Source organism: Oncorhynchus tshawytscha, unplaced genomic scaffold, assembly GCF_018296145.1.
Source record: "Oncorhynchus tshawytscha isolate Ot180627B unplaced genomic scaffold, Otsh_v2.0 Un_contig_4912_pilon_pilon, whole genome shotgun sequence".
NCBI classification, from domain to species: domain Eukaryota; kingdom Metazoa; phylum Chordata; class Actinopteri; order Salmoniformes; family Salmonidae; genus Oncorhynchus; species Oncorhynchus tshawytscha.
Window position 1 is genome coordinate 49,349 of NW_024609043.1, and position 16,014 is coordinate 65,362.

General features: G+C 40.7%; 2 protein-coding genes across 5 annotated transcripts in view; both read left to right on the forward strand.

Moving 5' to 3' along the window:
- The window catches only part of LOC121844144 (zinc finger protein 664-like), a 49,256-nt gene that overhangs the window by 6,178 nt on the left and 27,064 nt on the right, over positions 1 to 16,014 (forward strand). Inside the window, exon 3 of one of the 2 annotated variants that reach the window (XM_042314060.1) lies at positions 368 to 2,515. The exons of the other annotated variant lie outside the window; for it this stretch is intronic. Coding sequence (XP_042169994.1) covers positions 368 to 1,518 — 1,151 coding nt within the window. The 3' untranslated portion in view covers positions 1,519 to 2,515. Of the gene's footprint in view, positions 1 to 367; positions 2,516 to 16,014 lie in introns of those variants that run through there. 2 annotated transcript variants of the gene reach the window in all.
- Positions 3,729 to 15,516, forward strand: LOC121844145 (zinc finger protein 239-like). Of its 3 annotated transcripts, none has more exons than XM_042314063.1 (3): positions 3,729 to 4,628; positions 11,455 to 11,632; positions 12,777 to 15,516. In XM_042314063.1, exons 1-3 carry the CDS (start codon positions 4,539 to 4,541, stop codon positions 13,700 to 13,702), a joined length of 1,194 nt encoding a protein of 397 aa, XP_042169997.1. In that variant the 5' UTR covers positions 3,729 to 4,538; the 3' UTR covers positions 13,703 to 15,516. The 3 variants fall into 3 exon arrangements, with proteins under 3 accessions (XP_042169997.1, XP_042169998.1, XP_042169999.1); XM_042314064.1 differs by having other exon boundaries at positions 3,730 to 4,628; positions 11,455 to 11,599; XM_042314065.1 differs by lacking the exon at positions 3,729 to 4,628 and adding an exon at positions 6,388 to 7,107.

The following is a 16,014-nucleotide window of genomic DNA, read 5'->3' on the forward strand; positions in this document are numbered from 1 at the left end:
GACTACAATCTGCTCAATTGATTTATAAACAGTAAAACACTCAGTTGCTAGTTTATTGTCGATTGAATTTTGTGAACGGAGGGTGGTATACCTAATAAACTGGCCACTGAGTGTATTGATGATAAGAGAGGCAGGTAGTCTTGGTTTAGAGCATTGGGCCACAAATTGAAAGCTTTCTGGTTTGGATCTCTGAGCCGACTAGGTGGAAAATCTGTCTGCCCTTGAGTAAGGTACTTAACCCTAATTGGTCCTGTAAGTCACTCTGGATAAGAGCATTTGCTAAAAAAACATTATTTTAAATTGTTATAGTATTTGTTTATCGATCCATATTTCCAAAACCTAGTTATTCAATGTTTTTGTTTCACAGGGGACACCCCTAACCGCCGTTCTCGCAGTGGGAGGGGCTTATCATCTGGGGCGCTTCAACCATATCATGTTGCTGACAAGACAGAGAAGAGTCTCTCCAGATCAGAACGTCTCAAGAAACACCAGCAGAGACGTATAGGAAAGAAACCTCACCACTGCTTCTCTGACTGTGGGAAGAGTTTTACAAGCCAGAGTGGCTTCATTATTCACACCGTAGAGAAACCGTACTGCTGCTCACAGTGTGGGAAGTGTTTCGCTGCTTCTAACACCTTCAAATCTCATCTGAGAATTCATAAAGGGGAGAGGCCTTACCCCTGCCTTGATTGTGGGAAAAGATTTTCTTATTTGGGAGCCCTAAACATACACCTGCGAACACACACAGGAGAGAAGCCTTATAGCTGTGATCAGTGTGGAAAGAGCTTCAGTCAATCTGGGACCTTAAATTCCCACCAGCGAACACATACTGGAGAGAAACCTTATAACTGTGATCAGTGTGGGAAGAGATTTGCTCAGTCAAGAGAGCTGACTAGACACCTGCGAACACACACAGGAGAGAAGCCTTATAGTTGTGATCAGTGTGGGAAGAGCTTTGCTCTATCAAAAGCCCTAACTATACACCAGCGTATACACACTGGAGTGAAGCCTTATAGCTGTGGTCAGTGTGGGAAAAGCTTCAATCAGTCAGGCAACCTGACAACACACAAGCTAACACACACTGGAGTGAAGCCTTATAGCTGTGGTCAGTGTGGGATGAACTTTGCTCGAGCTTCCACCATGAATAGACACAAGAGAACACACACTGGAGAGAAACCTTATAGCTGTGATCAGTGTGGGAAGAGCTTTGCTCTATCAGATAAACGAACTATACACCAGAGAACACACACTGGAGAGAAGCCTTATTGCTGTTATCAGTGTGGAAAGGGCTTTGCTGTAGCTTCCACCCTGATTAGACACTATCGAAAACACACTGGAGAGAAGCCTTATAGCTGTGATCAGTGTGGGAAAAGCTTTGCTGTAGCTTCCACCCTGAATACACACCAGCGAACACACACTGGGGAGAAGCCTTATAGCTGTGATCAGTGTGGGAAAAGCTTTGCTGTAGCTTACAACATGATTAGACACCACCGAACACACACTGCAGAGAAACATTAGATAGATATGCAGTACAGGTAAGCCCTGTTGATAGCTGCCAACAAGCCATGTTGGGTGTGTCAAAGATCAGTGGTTGGCTAGCTAGGGGCTTCTAAAAATGTACGTTAGCTAGAAAGCCACTGACTAACGTTATCTTCCTTACAGGTAAAAAGAAAACCAGCATAGGACAGCATAATGACTGACATTTCATGATTGACAAGTCCTTTGTGAGCTAGCCAGCTAGATAACGTTAACTCGCCGTTCGTGTAGTCAGACTTGCTAACTTTAGCCCAGCACTAGGGCAACAGTAGTTAGTGAGCTAGCATGTCACCACGTAAAAAGTCTGACTACACGAATGTTGAGCTAATGTTAACTAACATAGCTAGCTAAACATTAGCTAAATATCCCTGCCTTGGTGGGCTAGCTAACATGTCACCACTTGGAAAAGTGTGATTACACAAACAGTGAGCTAACATTAACTAGTTGGCTAACTAGCTCACAAAGGACTTGTGGACTCGATGTTTTTCCAATACAAACTACAAAATCGGTTTTGTTCCAGAGTGCTTCTGTTGTACATGATTAGTCAAATGACCTGTGAAGTCAGACACGTCAGCAGGGATGGAAATCAAGCTATCCCAAGGCTAGTACTTTTCAGATTGGGCTAGTAGAAAAGGTGCCAAACTAGCCCGACACAGCAGTGACATTTTGCCTTTACCAACAACGAATGCCACAGATTTAGGTCCCAAATGTTACCCGGGCTAGTAGACATTGCAGTCTGCTGGCCAGTGACCAAAATCCTTAAATCCCATCCCTGCATGTCAGTTCCTTTCAGACGATCCCCTGTTGGTCCGTCTCAGTGACCTTGTGGCTGAGGGTTTTAACTTTCCTCTTGAGAATTAGAATCAGAAGTACAGTCATATAGCTCATTGCAAGACCTCACCTCTTCGGGCAAATAGTACTCTACACTGTCCTGATCATCTGCTCTGAACAAAAATATAAAACGCAACAATTCCAAAGATTTGACTGAGTTAAAGTTCATGTAAAGAAATCAGTAATTTAAATAAATTCATTAGGCCCTAATCTATGGATTTCACATGACTGAGAATACAGATATACATCTGTTGGTCACAGATACCTTAAAAAAAAACCTAGGGAGTGGATGAGAAAAACAGTCAGCATCTGGTGTGACCCGCATTTGCCTCATGCAGCATGACACATCTCCTTTGCATAGAGTTGATCAGGCTGTTCGTTGTGGCCTGTGGAATGTTGACCCACTTAGGGCTGTGACATTTTGTCAGTTGGTTATTGTTATGCAGACTGCCAGTCTCACAGTTATTGACCATTAACACGAGCATGTTTAGCATCTCCAGGTGTCCACACATACAAGCTGCTGATTCATACCTTTGAAACATCTACATAAAAATAAAAGTCAAATCTATTTAATATACACCATCACAAAAACTCCATTATTTATTTTAGTCAGGACTAACAAAATATTATGATATGAAGCAAATGTATTTCAGAAGAACAGAATATGAGTTGGCCTGCTGTATATTATCTGGTTATGCTCCATGCCATAGTTTATTTAACCCTTATTTTACCAGGTAAATTGACTGAGAACATATTCTCATTTACAGCAACGATCTGGGGAATCATCAAATCAAATGTATTTATATAGCCCTTCGTACATCAGCTGATATCTCAAAGTGCTGTACAGAAACCCAGCCTAAAACCCCAAACAGCAAGCAATGCAGGTGAAGAAGCACGGTGGCTAGGAAAAACTCCCTAGAAAGGCCAAAACCTAGGAAGAAACCTAGAGAGGAACCAGGCTATGTGGGGTGGCCAGTCCTCTTCTGGCTGTGCCGGGTGGAGATTATAACAGAACATTGCCAAGATGTTCAAATGTTCATAAATTACCAGCATGGTCCAATAATAATAAGGCAGAACAGTTGAAACTTGAGCAGCAGCACGGCCAGGTGGACTGGGGACAGCAAGGAGTCATCATGTCAGGTAGTCTTGAGGCATGGTCCTCAGAGAGGGAGAAAGAAAGAGAGAATTAGAGAGAGCACACTTAAATTCACACAGGACACCGAATAGGACAGGAGAAGTACTCCAGATATAACAAACTGACCCTAGCCCCCCGACACAAACTACTGCAGCATAAATACTGGAGGCTGAGACAGGAGGGGTCAGGAGACACAGTTACAGGGCAGAGGAGGGGGGATGAATGAGCCATTTGGAAGCCGGGGATGATTAGGTGACTGTGATGATATGAGGTCCAGATTGGGAATTTAGCCAGGACACCAGGGTTAACACCCCTACTCTTACAATACGTGCCATGGGATATTTTCGTGACCAGATAGTCAGGACACCCGTTTAACGTCCAGTCCGAAAGACAGCACCCTATACAGGGCAATGTCCCAAATCACTGCCTGGGGCATTGGGCTATTTTTTTAAACCAGATGAAAGACTGCCTCCTAACTGGGCTTCCAACACCACTTCCAGCAGCATCTGGTCTCCCATCCAGGACCAATCCTGCTTAGCTTCAGAAGCCAGCCAGCAGTGGGATGCAGACATGCTTCCTGCAAAGGCTGTAGGCTTGTTCATTTAGCTGACAAAAGATGCTTATAAGGCCCATGTCGTTATTAAATTATTTTCATAGTAAGAAGAATACAATTGATCTTAGCTGAATAAAATAGGATATTTTTCCCATTCCAGAGCGAATATGAAGTGGCTTTGTTGAATGTAAAAGTGATCATTTGAAAAAGGTCCTATACACTAGTTTTAGAGTTATTTGGCAACTTTAGTTGTAAATGATACACCTTATGTTATGATTTCAAAGACATTCTATATGGGCTGCATGATGCGATTATAGCCTATTGATGATTTTGGGAAGTTACAAAAAAAAAAGAAGCTTGTGCTCTGTTCCTTGCCTCAGGCTGCACAGCTGTTCTCACATCAAGTGGTCAGATTTTCACCCAACAGACTACTCTCAATTTAATCTTTTCTTTACTAAAGTGTAAAATTTGTTCTGATTTAGAATGGCCCATTATCAAATGGACAGGAACAGGGGAAAAAGACATGTCATCGTTACGCACTTGAACAGCAAATGGTGGCAGCACACCGACCAGGTAGGCTACTTTTTTATTTTTGCAGAGCATGTGCTTAATATGAGCAGCTGAGAAATAAATATAAAAACACTTATTTCACTCCACACATCAACCACTGTTTGAGGAGCATGTGCTCTCTGTGCAACAGGAGTTATTCCCCCCAAACACTGTATGCCCATTGGCTCTCCAACCCTGTTCCTGTAGCTACCCAATGCTTAATTTGGGAAACCAAGTGAAATCTGTTGGGGAACATCAAGAAGGAAGAAGGCGCTCAGGAAAGGAATAAAGGAGAGCGAGGAGGAGATGGAAACATATGGCACTGAGATATTCTGTATAGCTAAAGGGAATGTGTCATCCTACTAAATTTTTTATTTTATTTTATTTCACCTTTATTTAACCAGGTAGGCTAGCTGAGAACAAGTTCTCATTTGCAACTGCGACCTTGCCAAGAAAGCATAGCAGTGTGAACAGACAACACAGAGTTACACATGGAGTAAACAATTAACAAGTCAATAACACAGTAGAGAAAAAAAAGGGGAGTCTATGTACATTGTGTGCAAAAGGCATGAGGAGGTAGGCGAATAATTACAATTTTTTGTTTTTTAAAGAAAAATATGAATAGAAAAAAGTCCCTACTAAAAACAAATTCACTATAATTGTAGGCTAACTGTAAGCCGCCCTGCACTATCAATGAACCAACCGCATCGCCTAGGTCTATTCATTTTCTCACAGATGTTGGAATGTAGCAAAAGGTAATCAGTTCATCTAGTATGCATAATAATACAATCCACACTCAAACACACAAGAGATCTTAAATGTTTATTTTAACATGTATTTTCACGTTTTTCTGCCGTGCGTAATATGTGGTAGGCTAAGTATTGTATAAAGGCACAATCATAATTTTTATACAGTTTTGGGGGTTCGGCTTGGACTCATAACTCTAATTTGCATATAGATGTTTTTAAATAATCATCACCTTAAAGGCTGTCCATTTTGTTGTGTTAGTCTTTGAAACAACCTGCTGTTGGATTTCTTTCTTCAAATGTATTTTCACAGTGAAGTGAGTTTTAAAAGCATGATACTGTTTTGATGATAAGTGTTTGACATCAAATGCAATTGAAAATCACATCATAGTGGCAGGTCCTACAGGCTCTAGTTCTGTCACACCTGGACTACTGTTTAGTAGGGACCTCGGAAATTTTTAAATAGGCTCAGAACAGGGCAGCATGGCTGGCCCTTAGATGTACATGGAGAGCTAACATTAATATGCATGTCAATCTCTCATGGCTCAAAGTGGAGGAGCGATTGACTTCATCACTACTTGTTTTGTAAGAAGTGTTGACAAGCTGAATGAATGTACCGAGCTGTCTGTTTAAACTACTAGCACACAGCTCGGACACCTATGCATACCCCACTACACATGCCACCAAAGGTCTCTTCACAGTCTCCAAGTCCAGAACAGCTTATTGGAGTGGCACAGTACTACATAGAGCATTGGCTACATGGAACTCTATTCCACATCAGGTAACTGATACAAGCAGTAGAATCAGATTTAAAAAAAAACAGATACAAATAAACCTTATGTAACAGCAGGGACTGTGAAGAGACACACAGGCACAGACGCACATACACATGAAACACGCACTCTACACACATGTACACATTGATTTTGCATTATAGATATGTGATAGTAGAGAAGTGGCCTGAGGGAACACAATGTGTTGTGAAAAGTGGTATGAAATGTAATGTAATATTTTTAATTGTATATAACTGCCTTAATGTTGCTTTACCCCAGGAAGAGTAACTGCTGCCTTGGCAGGAAGTAATGGGGATCCATAATAAATAAACCATAGAAAGCCATCGAGCCTTTTGAAAGACAATAACAAGACATCTCATATTCAGCCTGCCACCTGCCACCTTCCAGCAAACCACAGCCAGTCAGAGGCTGCAAGCTATTTTAGTTGTTTATATTGTATTTGCCAACAATACAACCACACGTGGACAAAATGCATTTACAATCATTGACAACGTGATGCATCTAATCATTTACAGTTTAAATAGATGAATTACGTGATTATACCAAAAAATCGTCTACATTTGTCATTGATTTAACATAATATATATGAGGGAATACAAACAGTTATTTTCTAGCAATAAATTATACTCCCTGAACCGCCTCACCCACTTTGTACAGTAGGTGGCGGCACCTCTTAAACACCACAGAAGATGCCGAAAAGCATCAACAGGAAGTACTTTGTTACCGTCTGTCGAGTTTTCAAACCAAATAAAATTTCACAGGATCTTTCTGATGTAAAATTAGTCTCTATGAGACGTTTGTTTGTCACAGCTTAAATCCAGTTTTGATATGTAAAAGGACGTCTGATGGCGCTGGTCTAGCTTTTCTTTATCTGAACGCCGTGACAAGGAACGTAACTCTAGCGTACACCTTTACTTTCATGGTTTTTTATTTGAAGAAAGAATCGCTCCCAAGATGGATCGGGTAAGTTTGGTTGACTGTTATCAACAGTGTCCTTACTGTGGTGTATACAACGTCTAGGTCTAGTTTTCTTTGACCTTCCACATCTATGCGTTCCCTTTGAACGTCTAGACAAAAGAAACCAGGGTGGTTATTTCAGCAAAGTAGCCCACTAGTCAATCGCACACAGATTGATGATTCAAGCAATGGTTAGCAGGTTAAGTCAGAACCATGGAGAAATAATTAAGCATAGGCTACACCAGTGATGTATATAAACCCTGGATTGCTGATATGTATTGGCCATTGAGAGGCCACACCAATGATGCATGTTACGTCTCACTTTTGCAACATTTTTCATATTATTTAGTTCTATTCCATTATGTTCTAGTCTCGCGGAGTTTGCATTGGTTGAAGCTCAATGATAAAGTACAATTTCCCTACCATCGAATCTAAGCCATTATGACGCCAATGTCGATGAAATCTCGCAAATGAACTTGATTGGATAAACACAACACAGTCCCCACCTCGTCATGATCTGTCCAGCCGTTACGGAGTACCATAGACCGGATTTCTAACAGGGTCTTTAGCAATTGAGTTTTCAGAGTATTTTCTACGCCCACATACCTCAAGTCTAGAAGTCAGATTTAAAACAAGCATCTAGCTACCATAAAGTGACCATGTCATTTTAAAAATGTCGGGATTGACTAAATGTGTAGGTTCAACAGATTTTATTACATTTTTATAAATACTCGCTCTCACAGGCATAATTCTGTCCATTAGGAACCAACAATGAGCTCCTTTTTTTGTAGCATTTGACAATGCTGACATATTTCAGCCGAATCTCAAGAGTTCTATCTGAACGAGTCAGAAACTCTGTTGTTCTGCAACAACACAGCTGCTATTAGCTTGCTTGTCCAATGTCCAACAGCTAGCCTCTGTAAATAGCTAACAGCTGAAAGCTAGCTAATGAACAGGCAAATAAATGTATCTAGCTATATTTGTTTACGGAAGATTTGTTACACAAATAACTTCAGCCATTAGCTTGCTAGAGTCATGCAACAACAGCTGACTTGAACACAGAAGGCATCTAACGATAGATAATTCACTTCCAAATGTCAGCCCTAAATATTTCCACAAAACATAGATGGCTAACTATATAATTTCAAAACCAACAACAAACTTTGTGGAAATTGTCACGATACTACCTTGCAATGCAATTTGGCTTTTACAGCACTAGCTAGCTACTCTGTCGTCCAAGCTACGGTAAGATCTAGCCATATTTCACTGTCAGACAGGACACAAGTCAAACTGTAGCTGAGAAAACAATACAAATGCAAACAGCATGTTGTGGACTGCAGAGAGCAGATGCATGCTGGCTAACATCAGGACAAACTCACCAGTTCCGAACATCCAGAATAGATTCTATTATGCTCCTTCTCTCGTCTTCCTGACATTTTAATCCACATCTGTGTAGATCAACAGTGCCAAACGAACAACTGCCATTTGACCGGCTTGATTATTTTTCCAACTCTGATCTGGATGGTGGACTAGCCCATGTGTTGGATATTTGCACTGCCGTTCTAGTGGTGAGGCGCTAATGAGGGCAAGAAAATATGTTATGAAATATTTGTTTTTCTTCTGAATGACATGTATTGCTCGAAAGGTTTAAGGAAATACAGGCAGGCTCCACATTTCTACAAGAAAAAAACGCCCTGTCAATGAATCATGATGGTCTTGCTTTCATAAACACTGAACAAAAATATAAATGTAACATGTAAAGTGTTGGTCCCATGTTTCATGAGCTGAAACAAAAGATCCCACAAAAAGCTTATTTCTCTATTTTTTTGCAGAAATGTGTTTACATCTCGGTTAGTGAGCCTTTCTCCTTTACAAGATAATCCATCCACTTGACAGGTGTGGCATATCAAGAAGTTGTTATAAAAGGCCACTCTAAAATGTGCACTTTTGTCACACAAAACAATGCCACAAATGTCTCCTAGTTTTGAGTGAGGGTGTAATTGGCATGCTGACTGCAAGAATGTCCAGCACCGCTGTTGGCAGAAAATGTACTGTTAATTTCTACCATATGCCGCCTCTAACGTTGTTTTTGAGAATTTGGCAGTACCTCCAACCAGGCCTGACAATTGCAGACCATGTGTATTTTGCGGGTGAGCAGCGTGCTGATGTCAACATTGTGAGCAGAGTGCCCCATGGTGGCGGTGGGGTTATGGTATGGGCAGGCATAAGCTACGGACAACAAACACCATTCCATTTTATCGATTGTCAATTTGAATGCACAAAAATACAGCAATGAGATCTTGAGGCCCATTGTGAAGACAATGTTTTTTAAGGTAGCTGTAACCAACAGATGCATGTCTGTATTCTTAGTCATGTGGAATCCATAGATTAGGGCCTAATGAAGTTATTTCAACTGACTCATTTCCTCATATGTACTAAAATCTTTGAAATTGCGTTATGTATTTATTCAGTATAATTTTTTCAAACATTGGAGAAGTTTAGCCTTGATTAGCTTCAATGTTCATGGTTATTCCGGAAATTTCCCCACCATGCTATTTACTTTGCACCTATAGCCTGTTATATCGCTGAGTCTAACCTTTAAACTACAGAATATGCTATTCTGTTCTTTTGAATGTTTTTATTTTCTTAATTCCTTGTTTAACTATCAAAATAAAGAAAGTCACACACTCCATGTACATGTCATATCCCAGCAATTTAAACTGGGAATTTGCTAACTGTTTTTTGAATCACTTTTATTTTCTTAATTACTGCCAAAATATTTATTAGATTGTTTAAAATGTAGACAACTTGCGTGCATCATTGTTGGATTCTTCTAGTGTAGGCCTACCTCAAGTGGATGTTAACTTTTGCTTCCTACCTTCACTAGCTTGGGGCGGCACGCTACCAGTCCCAGGTGTCCACTATGGTGTTGAATGCTGAGCTGTATAAAATGAACAGCATTCTTTTGCCATGTTTCATAGGTATAATAATTAGTGTTAAATAAGTCTTTATAGGGCAGTTTGATGGTGTTGCATAATATTTTATATGTAACACATTTTATAGTGTTAAATAATGGTTTCTTTGTATCTGCAGGAACAGTCCTGGAGGTGATATGCTCTGCTTCTGTGTTAATGAATCTCTAGTTATCTTTCTGTCCTGACTAAAGTGCACTTGTTCACTTTCCTTCACTGATTTGAAGGGAAATGGCTTGTATAAAACATACGGTGGAAACTCCCTCCAGCCCATGACTCTGCCAATTGTCTTTGGTGCAATTTTCACATGTATGTGGTACATTTTCACAACTCTAAGCACAAAAATATGTTTCAAAACTCTTAGGCCATTTTCAGTTGATTACTTTTGAAAATATCTTCCTGTTGTTTAAGACATTTAACAATAATTTAATCAAACTGCTCAAATCTGAGCTACGGAAATAAAATGATAGTGTCTAGTTTACTTTCAGTTTAAAAAAAAATCTAAAACCCATTTGAAATGATGTAGTGTACATGCACTGCTGAAATACTTGGGTGGTATAATCCACTCATTATCTGAATGTTGTTGATACTCTGGAAACCAACCATTTTAGATGAGGATGCTGTTACAGTAACATGTCACATAGAAAGGTGGATCTTGAGCAATGTTACATGGGGCAGAAATTGCACCAGGCTACACCCATACCTTTTTACTGTGGGTTTCTACTACATGCCACAATACCCCTATAACTGATGGTTTCTTCTATGTATGTACTGTATAAGGATACTGAAACTATGAGACTGACATTTTTCTCAACATGCTCCAAGTGGGATAACTAGCAGCAGTAGTTCTGGTGTTTAGATTTTTCATCACTGGTTATTTGAACAGATCATGATTTAGCAGGTGTTACCATCTTTCACATTTCGGAAGGGGAGAGGACATTCGGCCCGTATCTTGAAAGAGACAGGGGGAGCTCCTCATTCCGGTTCCGCTCCTCCTTCTAACATCTCCTAATCTCTCCTAACACGTATGAACCCAGAACTGAATAGAGCGGCTGACCATTTACGTGAGACTTTAGTTCTGGGTTAACCAAGACTAACTCAGGGGTGAAAGATGTGTTCAACTCCAATGAATGCTCAATCAAGGTTCTGAACATAAAATGGGGCATTCCAAGTGTCATCAGTTTTGTCATTTGTACTAAGAGTAAAAATATATATAAACCACTTCCGTTTGAAAAAATCTGTACATTTGTGGAAAGTAGTGAACAATTACACAATAAAAGAGAAAGGAGATATAAGGATGCACCAATCAGAGATTTAGACTAAAGTAATCAAATGTTTGGTCTAATGATATTCTATGTACAATTCTTCCTGTGGTCACCAGGACAGAGCTAGTCCGTCCCCCTCCAACCTGCCGGAGTCCCCTGGTCGCAACTCTCCTGATATCGCCTTACTGCTGGGTCTGAAGAGCCTGTCTGTGAGGCTGGTCGACTACAGGAAAACACCAGGGCAGAGTGGAACTTTGAGAGGTGAGCACGAGGAGGAAGACTTGATTTCACCAAGTAAGAACAATGGTGTGTGTGGATTAGACTGCAATCTGCTTCTGCAACTTCTGTTAATTGATTGATAAACAATATATACTCATTGGCCAGTTTATTAGGTACACCTATCTAGTACCCGACCGGACCCCCCTTTTCCTCCAGAACATCCTGAATTCTTCAGGGTATGGATTCTACAAGGTGTCAGAAACATTCCCTGGTGATGTTGGTCCATGCTGACGCAATGGAATCACACAGTTGCTGCAGATTGGATGGTGGCACATTCGTGCTGCCAACAGTCCGTTCCATCTCATCCCAAAGATACTCTATTGGGTTTGGTCAGCACTGTGGCGTTAAAATGTTGCTGAATTGGTATCAAGGGACCTAACTTGTGCCAGGAAAAACATTCCCCACACCAGTACACCATCACCAACATCCTGTATCGTTGACAACCGGCTGTGCCATGAACTCATCCTGATTACACCCAGTCCTGAATCTTATCAGCATGACGCAACAGGAACGGGGATTCGCCGGACCAGGTAATGTTTTTACACTCCTTAATTGTCCAGTGTTGGTGATAGCGTTATTACTGGAGCAGCTTCTTCTTGTTTTTAGCTGATAGTAGTGGAACAGTGTAGTCATCTACTTAAATAGCTCATCAGTGGCGACGATCGACGAGTTGTGCGTTCCAAGATGTCACACTGCACACCACGGTTGTACTGCACCTTTATTTTTCTGTTTGCACAATTCTTGCCATTCTCCTTCGACCTCTCTCGTCAACAAGCTGTTTACCCCCACAGGACCACCTCTGACTGGATGTTTTTTGTTTGTCGCACCATTCTTGGTAAACCCTAGACACTGTCGTGCGTGAAAAGACCAGGAGGTCGGACGTTTCTGAGATACTGGATCCAGCTCACTTGGCATCGACACTCAGGTCGCTTACGTCACTTGTTTGGCCAATTCTAATGTTCAATCAAACAGTAACTGAATGCCTGTCTGCCTGCTTTATATAGCAAGCCACAGACGCGTGACACTGTCTGTAGGAGTGGTCTATTTTCATGAACAGGGTAGTGTACCTAATAAACTGGCTCCTGAGTGTATATCGATGGTGATATGTTTATGGACCCATATTTCCAAAAACGATTCATTCAATGTCTTTGTTTCACAGGGGACACCCTTAACTCTCGCTCTCTCAATGGTAGGGACTTATTTGGGGAGCCTCAACAACATGTTTGTGACAAGGTAGAGAAGAGTCTCTGCCGATCAGAACACCTCAAAAAGCACAGACGTACAGGGAAGAAACCTCACCACTGCTGCTCTGACTGTGGGAAGAGTTTCACTAGCAGGAGTGGTTTCATAATGCACCAACGGAGTCACACCGGAGAGAAACCGTACTGCTGCTCTCAGTGTGGGAAGAGTTTTGCTGCTTCTAACGCCTTCAAATCTCATCTGAGAATTCATACAGGAGAGAAACCTTACAGATGCTCACAGTGTGGGAAGAGTTTTGCTGCTTCTAACACGTTCAAATCTCATCTGAGAATGCATACAGGGGAGAAGCCTTACCCCTGCCTTGATTGTGGTAAAAGCTTTGCTAACACAGGAATTCTAAGCATACACCAGCGTGTACACACTGGAGAGAAGCCTTATAGCTGTAATCAATGTGGGAAGAGCTTTGCTCGGTCAGGAGAGCTGACTACACACCTGGTAACACACACTGGAGAGAAGCCTTATGTCTGTCTATGTGGGAAGAGCTTTGCTCTATCAGGACACCTGAATAGACACCAGCGAACACACACTGGAGAGAAGCCTTATAGCTGTGATCAGTGTGGGAAGAGCTTTGCGCTATCAGAACACCTGAATAGACACCAGCGAACACACACCGGAGAGAAACCTTATAGCTGTGATCAGTGTGGGAAGAGTTTCAGTCTATCATGGACCCTAAATACACACCAACGAACACACACCGGAGAGAAACCTTATGTCTGTCTATGTGGAAAGAGCTTTGCTCATTTAGGGCCAATGAAAAAACACCAGAAAGCAGAAATGTGCCATATTTCCTCTCCCTCCTATCTGACACTGGATCCAGATTACTAAATAAAGGATCAATAGAAAACATCTAGTGAACAGTCATATCCATCTCCCATTCTTAGACAGTTGCCTCAGTCTGATCACCATGGTAACCTCTGTGGAGCATAATATGCAGCTCTGATCCAGCATCAGGTCTCCCCTGTGTCTATGTAATATCACACATTGGGATTTGAATGGATAAATGTTACCATAGAATGTCATAGTCAACGTGTGTGTTTACGTACTCCTAAAACTAATCAATGATGCATTGAATAATAATATTCACGAGTTAAAGGCTATATCTATGCATATTGTGTCTTGTGACAACGGTTAATGTAATAACTTTTAGATTTATAATGTAATAAAACCGGGAAATGTAATATCTTGTTGGTTAATATGATAATGTTAAATTGTTATAGTAATAACTTCTCTATTTAATGTAGTAAGTTACGGTATCATGTAACAACTTTTTATGAATGTAATAACTTCAACCGATCATGTAATAACACCTAAACCAATGTTTAATGTGTTACTTCACCAATGTTTATAGTATACACATACCACCCTCCACCAATTGCACACCCACACACACAAACCTATGTACTTGTACTCACACACAAATACACAGTTTCATCATCAAGTTGTATTGGTCACATACACATATTTAGCAGATGTTATTGCAGATGTATGAATGCTTGTGGTCCTAGCTCCAACATTGCGGTAATATCTAACAATACACAAAAATACACATTTAAAATGAAAAGAAAGGAGTTATTGAAATGTACACAACTGCACAATCACACACAATTATATATATTTTTTTTACTGAATTAATCTGTAGGCCTTATGGTCAATGAGCCAGGGGGCTCAGTCGGGGTGAAAATGTCTCATAGACCTTAAAAGAAAATGAATCACTATGTCCCTACAGTTGAATGTGTTCTATCACAGCAGCAATGGTACCTTTCTGTGTGTTTATCACTCTTTCTATTCATCCCTCCATCCCTTTCAGTTTGCCCATAGGGTAAAACCCCTATGACAACGTCAGCATACAGTACATCAGGTTATTACTCATGTTTACCCTTTAATCATATATCATTGGGAATATTAGATTCACAGCTGTCCATCAGACACATCTTCAGAATGTTCAGATCGACAGAAATGTGAACTTTTAAATCTAGGATGCATATCAGAATTGCCTGTCATTGCTTTAAAAATAAAATTATACACTTAACTTGGTTTGACAAGTGGTTCTGAAACGTCATAAAAATTACCTTTAAAAAGTGGCCAGGCCTAGGACAGGGAGAACCCCAAACCGCACCCCAACCTCATCATTGGCTACCACCTCCACCCTGATCTCCACTCTTCAGAGGTCACTCCATGCCTCAGGACTTTGATGTCAACGTAAGAGCGAGAAAAATATTCAAATTCACATACTTTGATAATGTAATGTGTTTATCAGATGGATGAAACAGGACCAAAATACATTAGGAAAAGGTGAAGATCATTGAAGCAAATGAAAAAGAGTAAGGGACCAAGTATGGACCGTTGCCAGAAGAATGTGAAGAGTGAAGAACATTTAGACTCTGACTCCAATATTACATGATGCTAAAGACCCATAATTGTAACAATGAATCTAGTCAAGGTAACAAGCCTTCAGTCACCACTCAGAATACTATAATATGCAAGTGTCTAGGTTTACTGTTATGCATATATTAAAAGACTAAGTGACAAGCGCTAATATCTTGCAATCAATGATCTAGCATTAAAGGTAAGAATCTCTGGATTAACTATCTAATATTAGCTAAACGTAGTACTGAATAAATTGGCTACATTTCTTTAAATTGACAATTCTGTGGAGGGGGGTACTTCCTGTATAAACACAAACTCCCTTCCTTGACTACTTCCTTCCAGCAGTGTGTATCAGGGAGATTCCTAGATGTGAGAAGTGTGCAGGGTGACCTGAGAGAAAGGAATGTGTAGTATTGATGTAAAAAGTTGTGTGTATAAACTGTAGGGATACACATGGTGCTGGAGATCAGATGTGTCCGGTGAGAGAAAGACAGGTTGAGGTTACCAGGATCACAGTAGTGCAGAAGGTGTGGTGTTGTATGCTGAGGCAGTGAAGAGAGTACTAGAGGAAGATGGGTCCAGGGTGAGGGATCCTGAGAGGATCTCTGATTAGGCGGAGGTCAATAGAGAATGACAGGAATAACATGCTACAGAAAGGTTGTTTTGTTTTAATAGCCATGGTTGTCAACTGTACCACAGGAATATAATGTAAATCACAGTGGATAGATGTTGTGGTGGCAGCTGTTGAGAAGTACTTGGGTGTACAATAT

Bases quoted from the DNA above. Each gene is read 5' to 3' on its own strand.
- LOC121844145 (XM_042314063.1), top strand. From the start codon at position 4,539: ATGGCCCATTATCAAATGGACAGGAACAGGGGAAAAAGACATGTCATC. The intron at 4,629-11,454 runs GTAGGCTACTTT...TGTGGTCACCAG, and splicing joins GGTGGCAGCACACCGACCAG to GACAGAGCTAGTCCGTCCCC. The intron at 11,633-12,776 runs GTAAGAACAATG...TTTGTTTCACAG, and splicing joins GGAAGACTTGATTTCACCAA to GGGACACCCTTAACTCTCGC.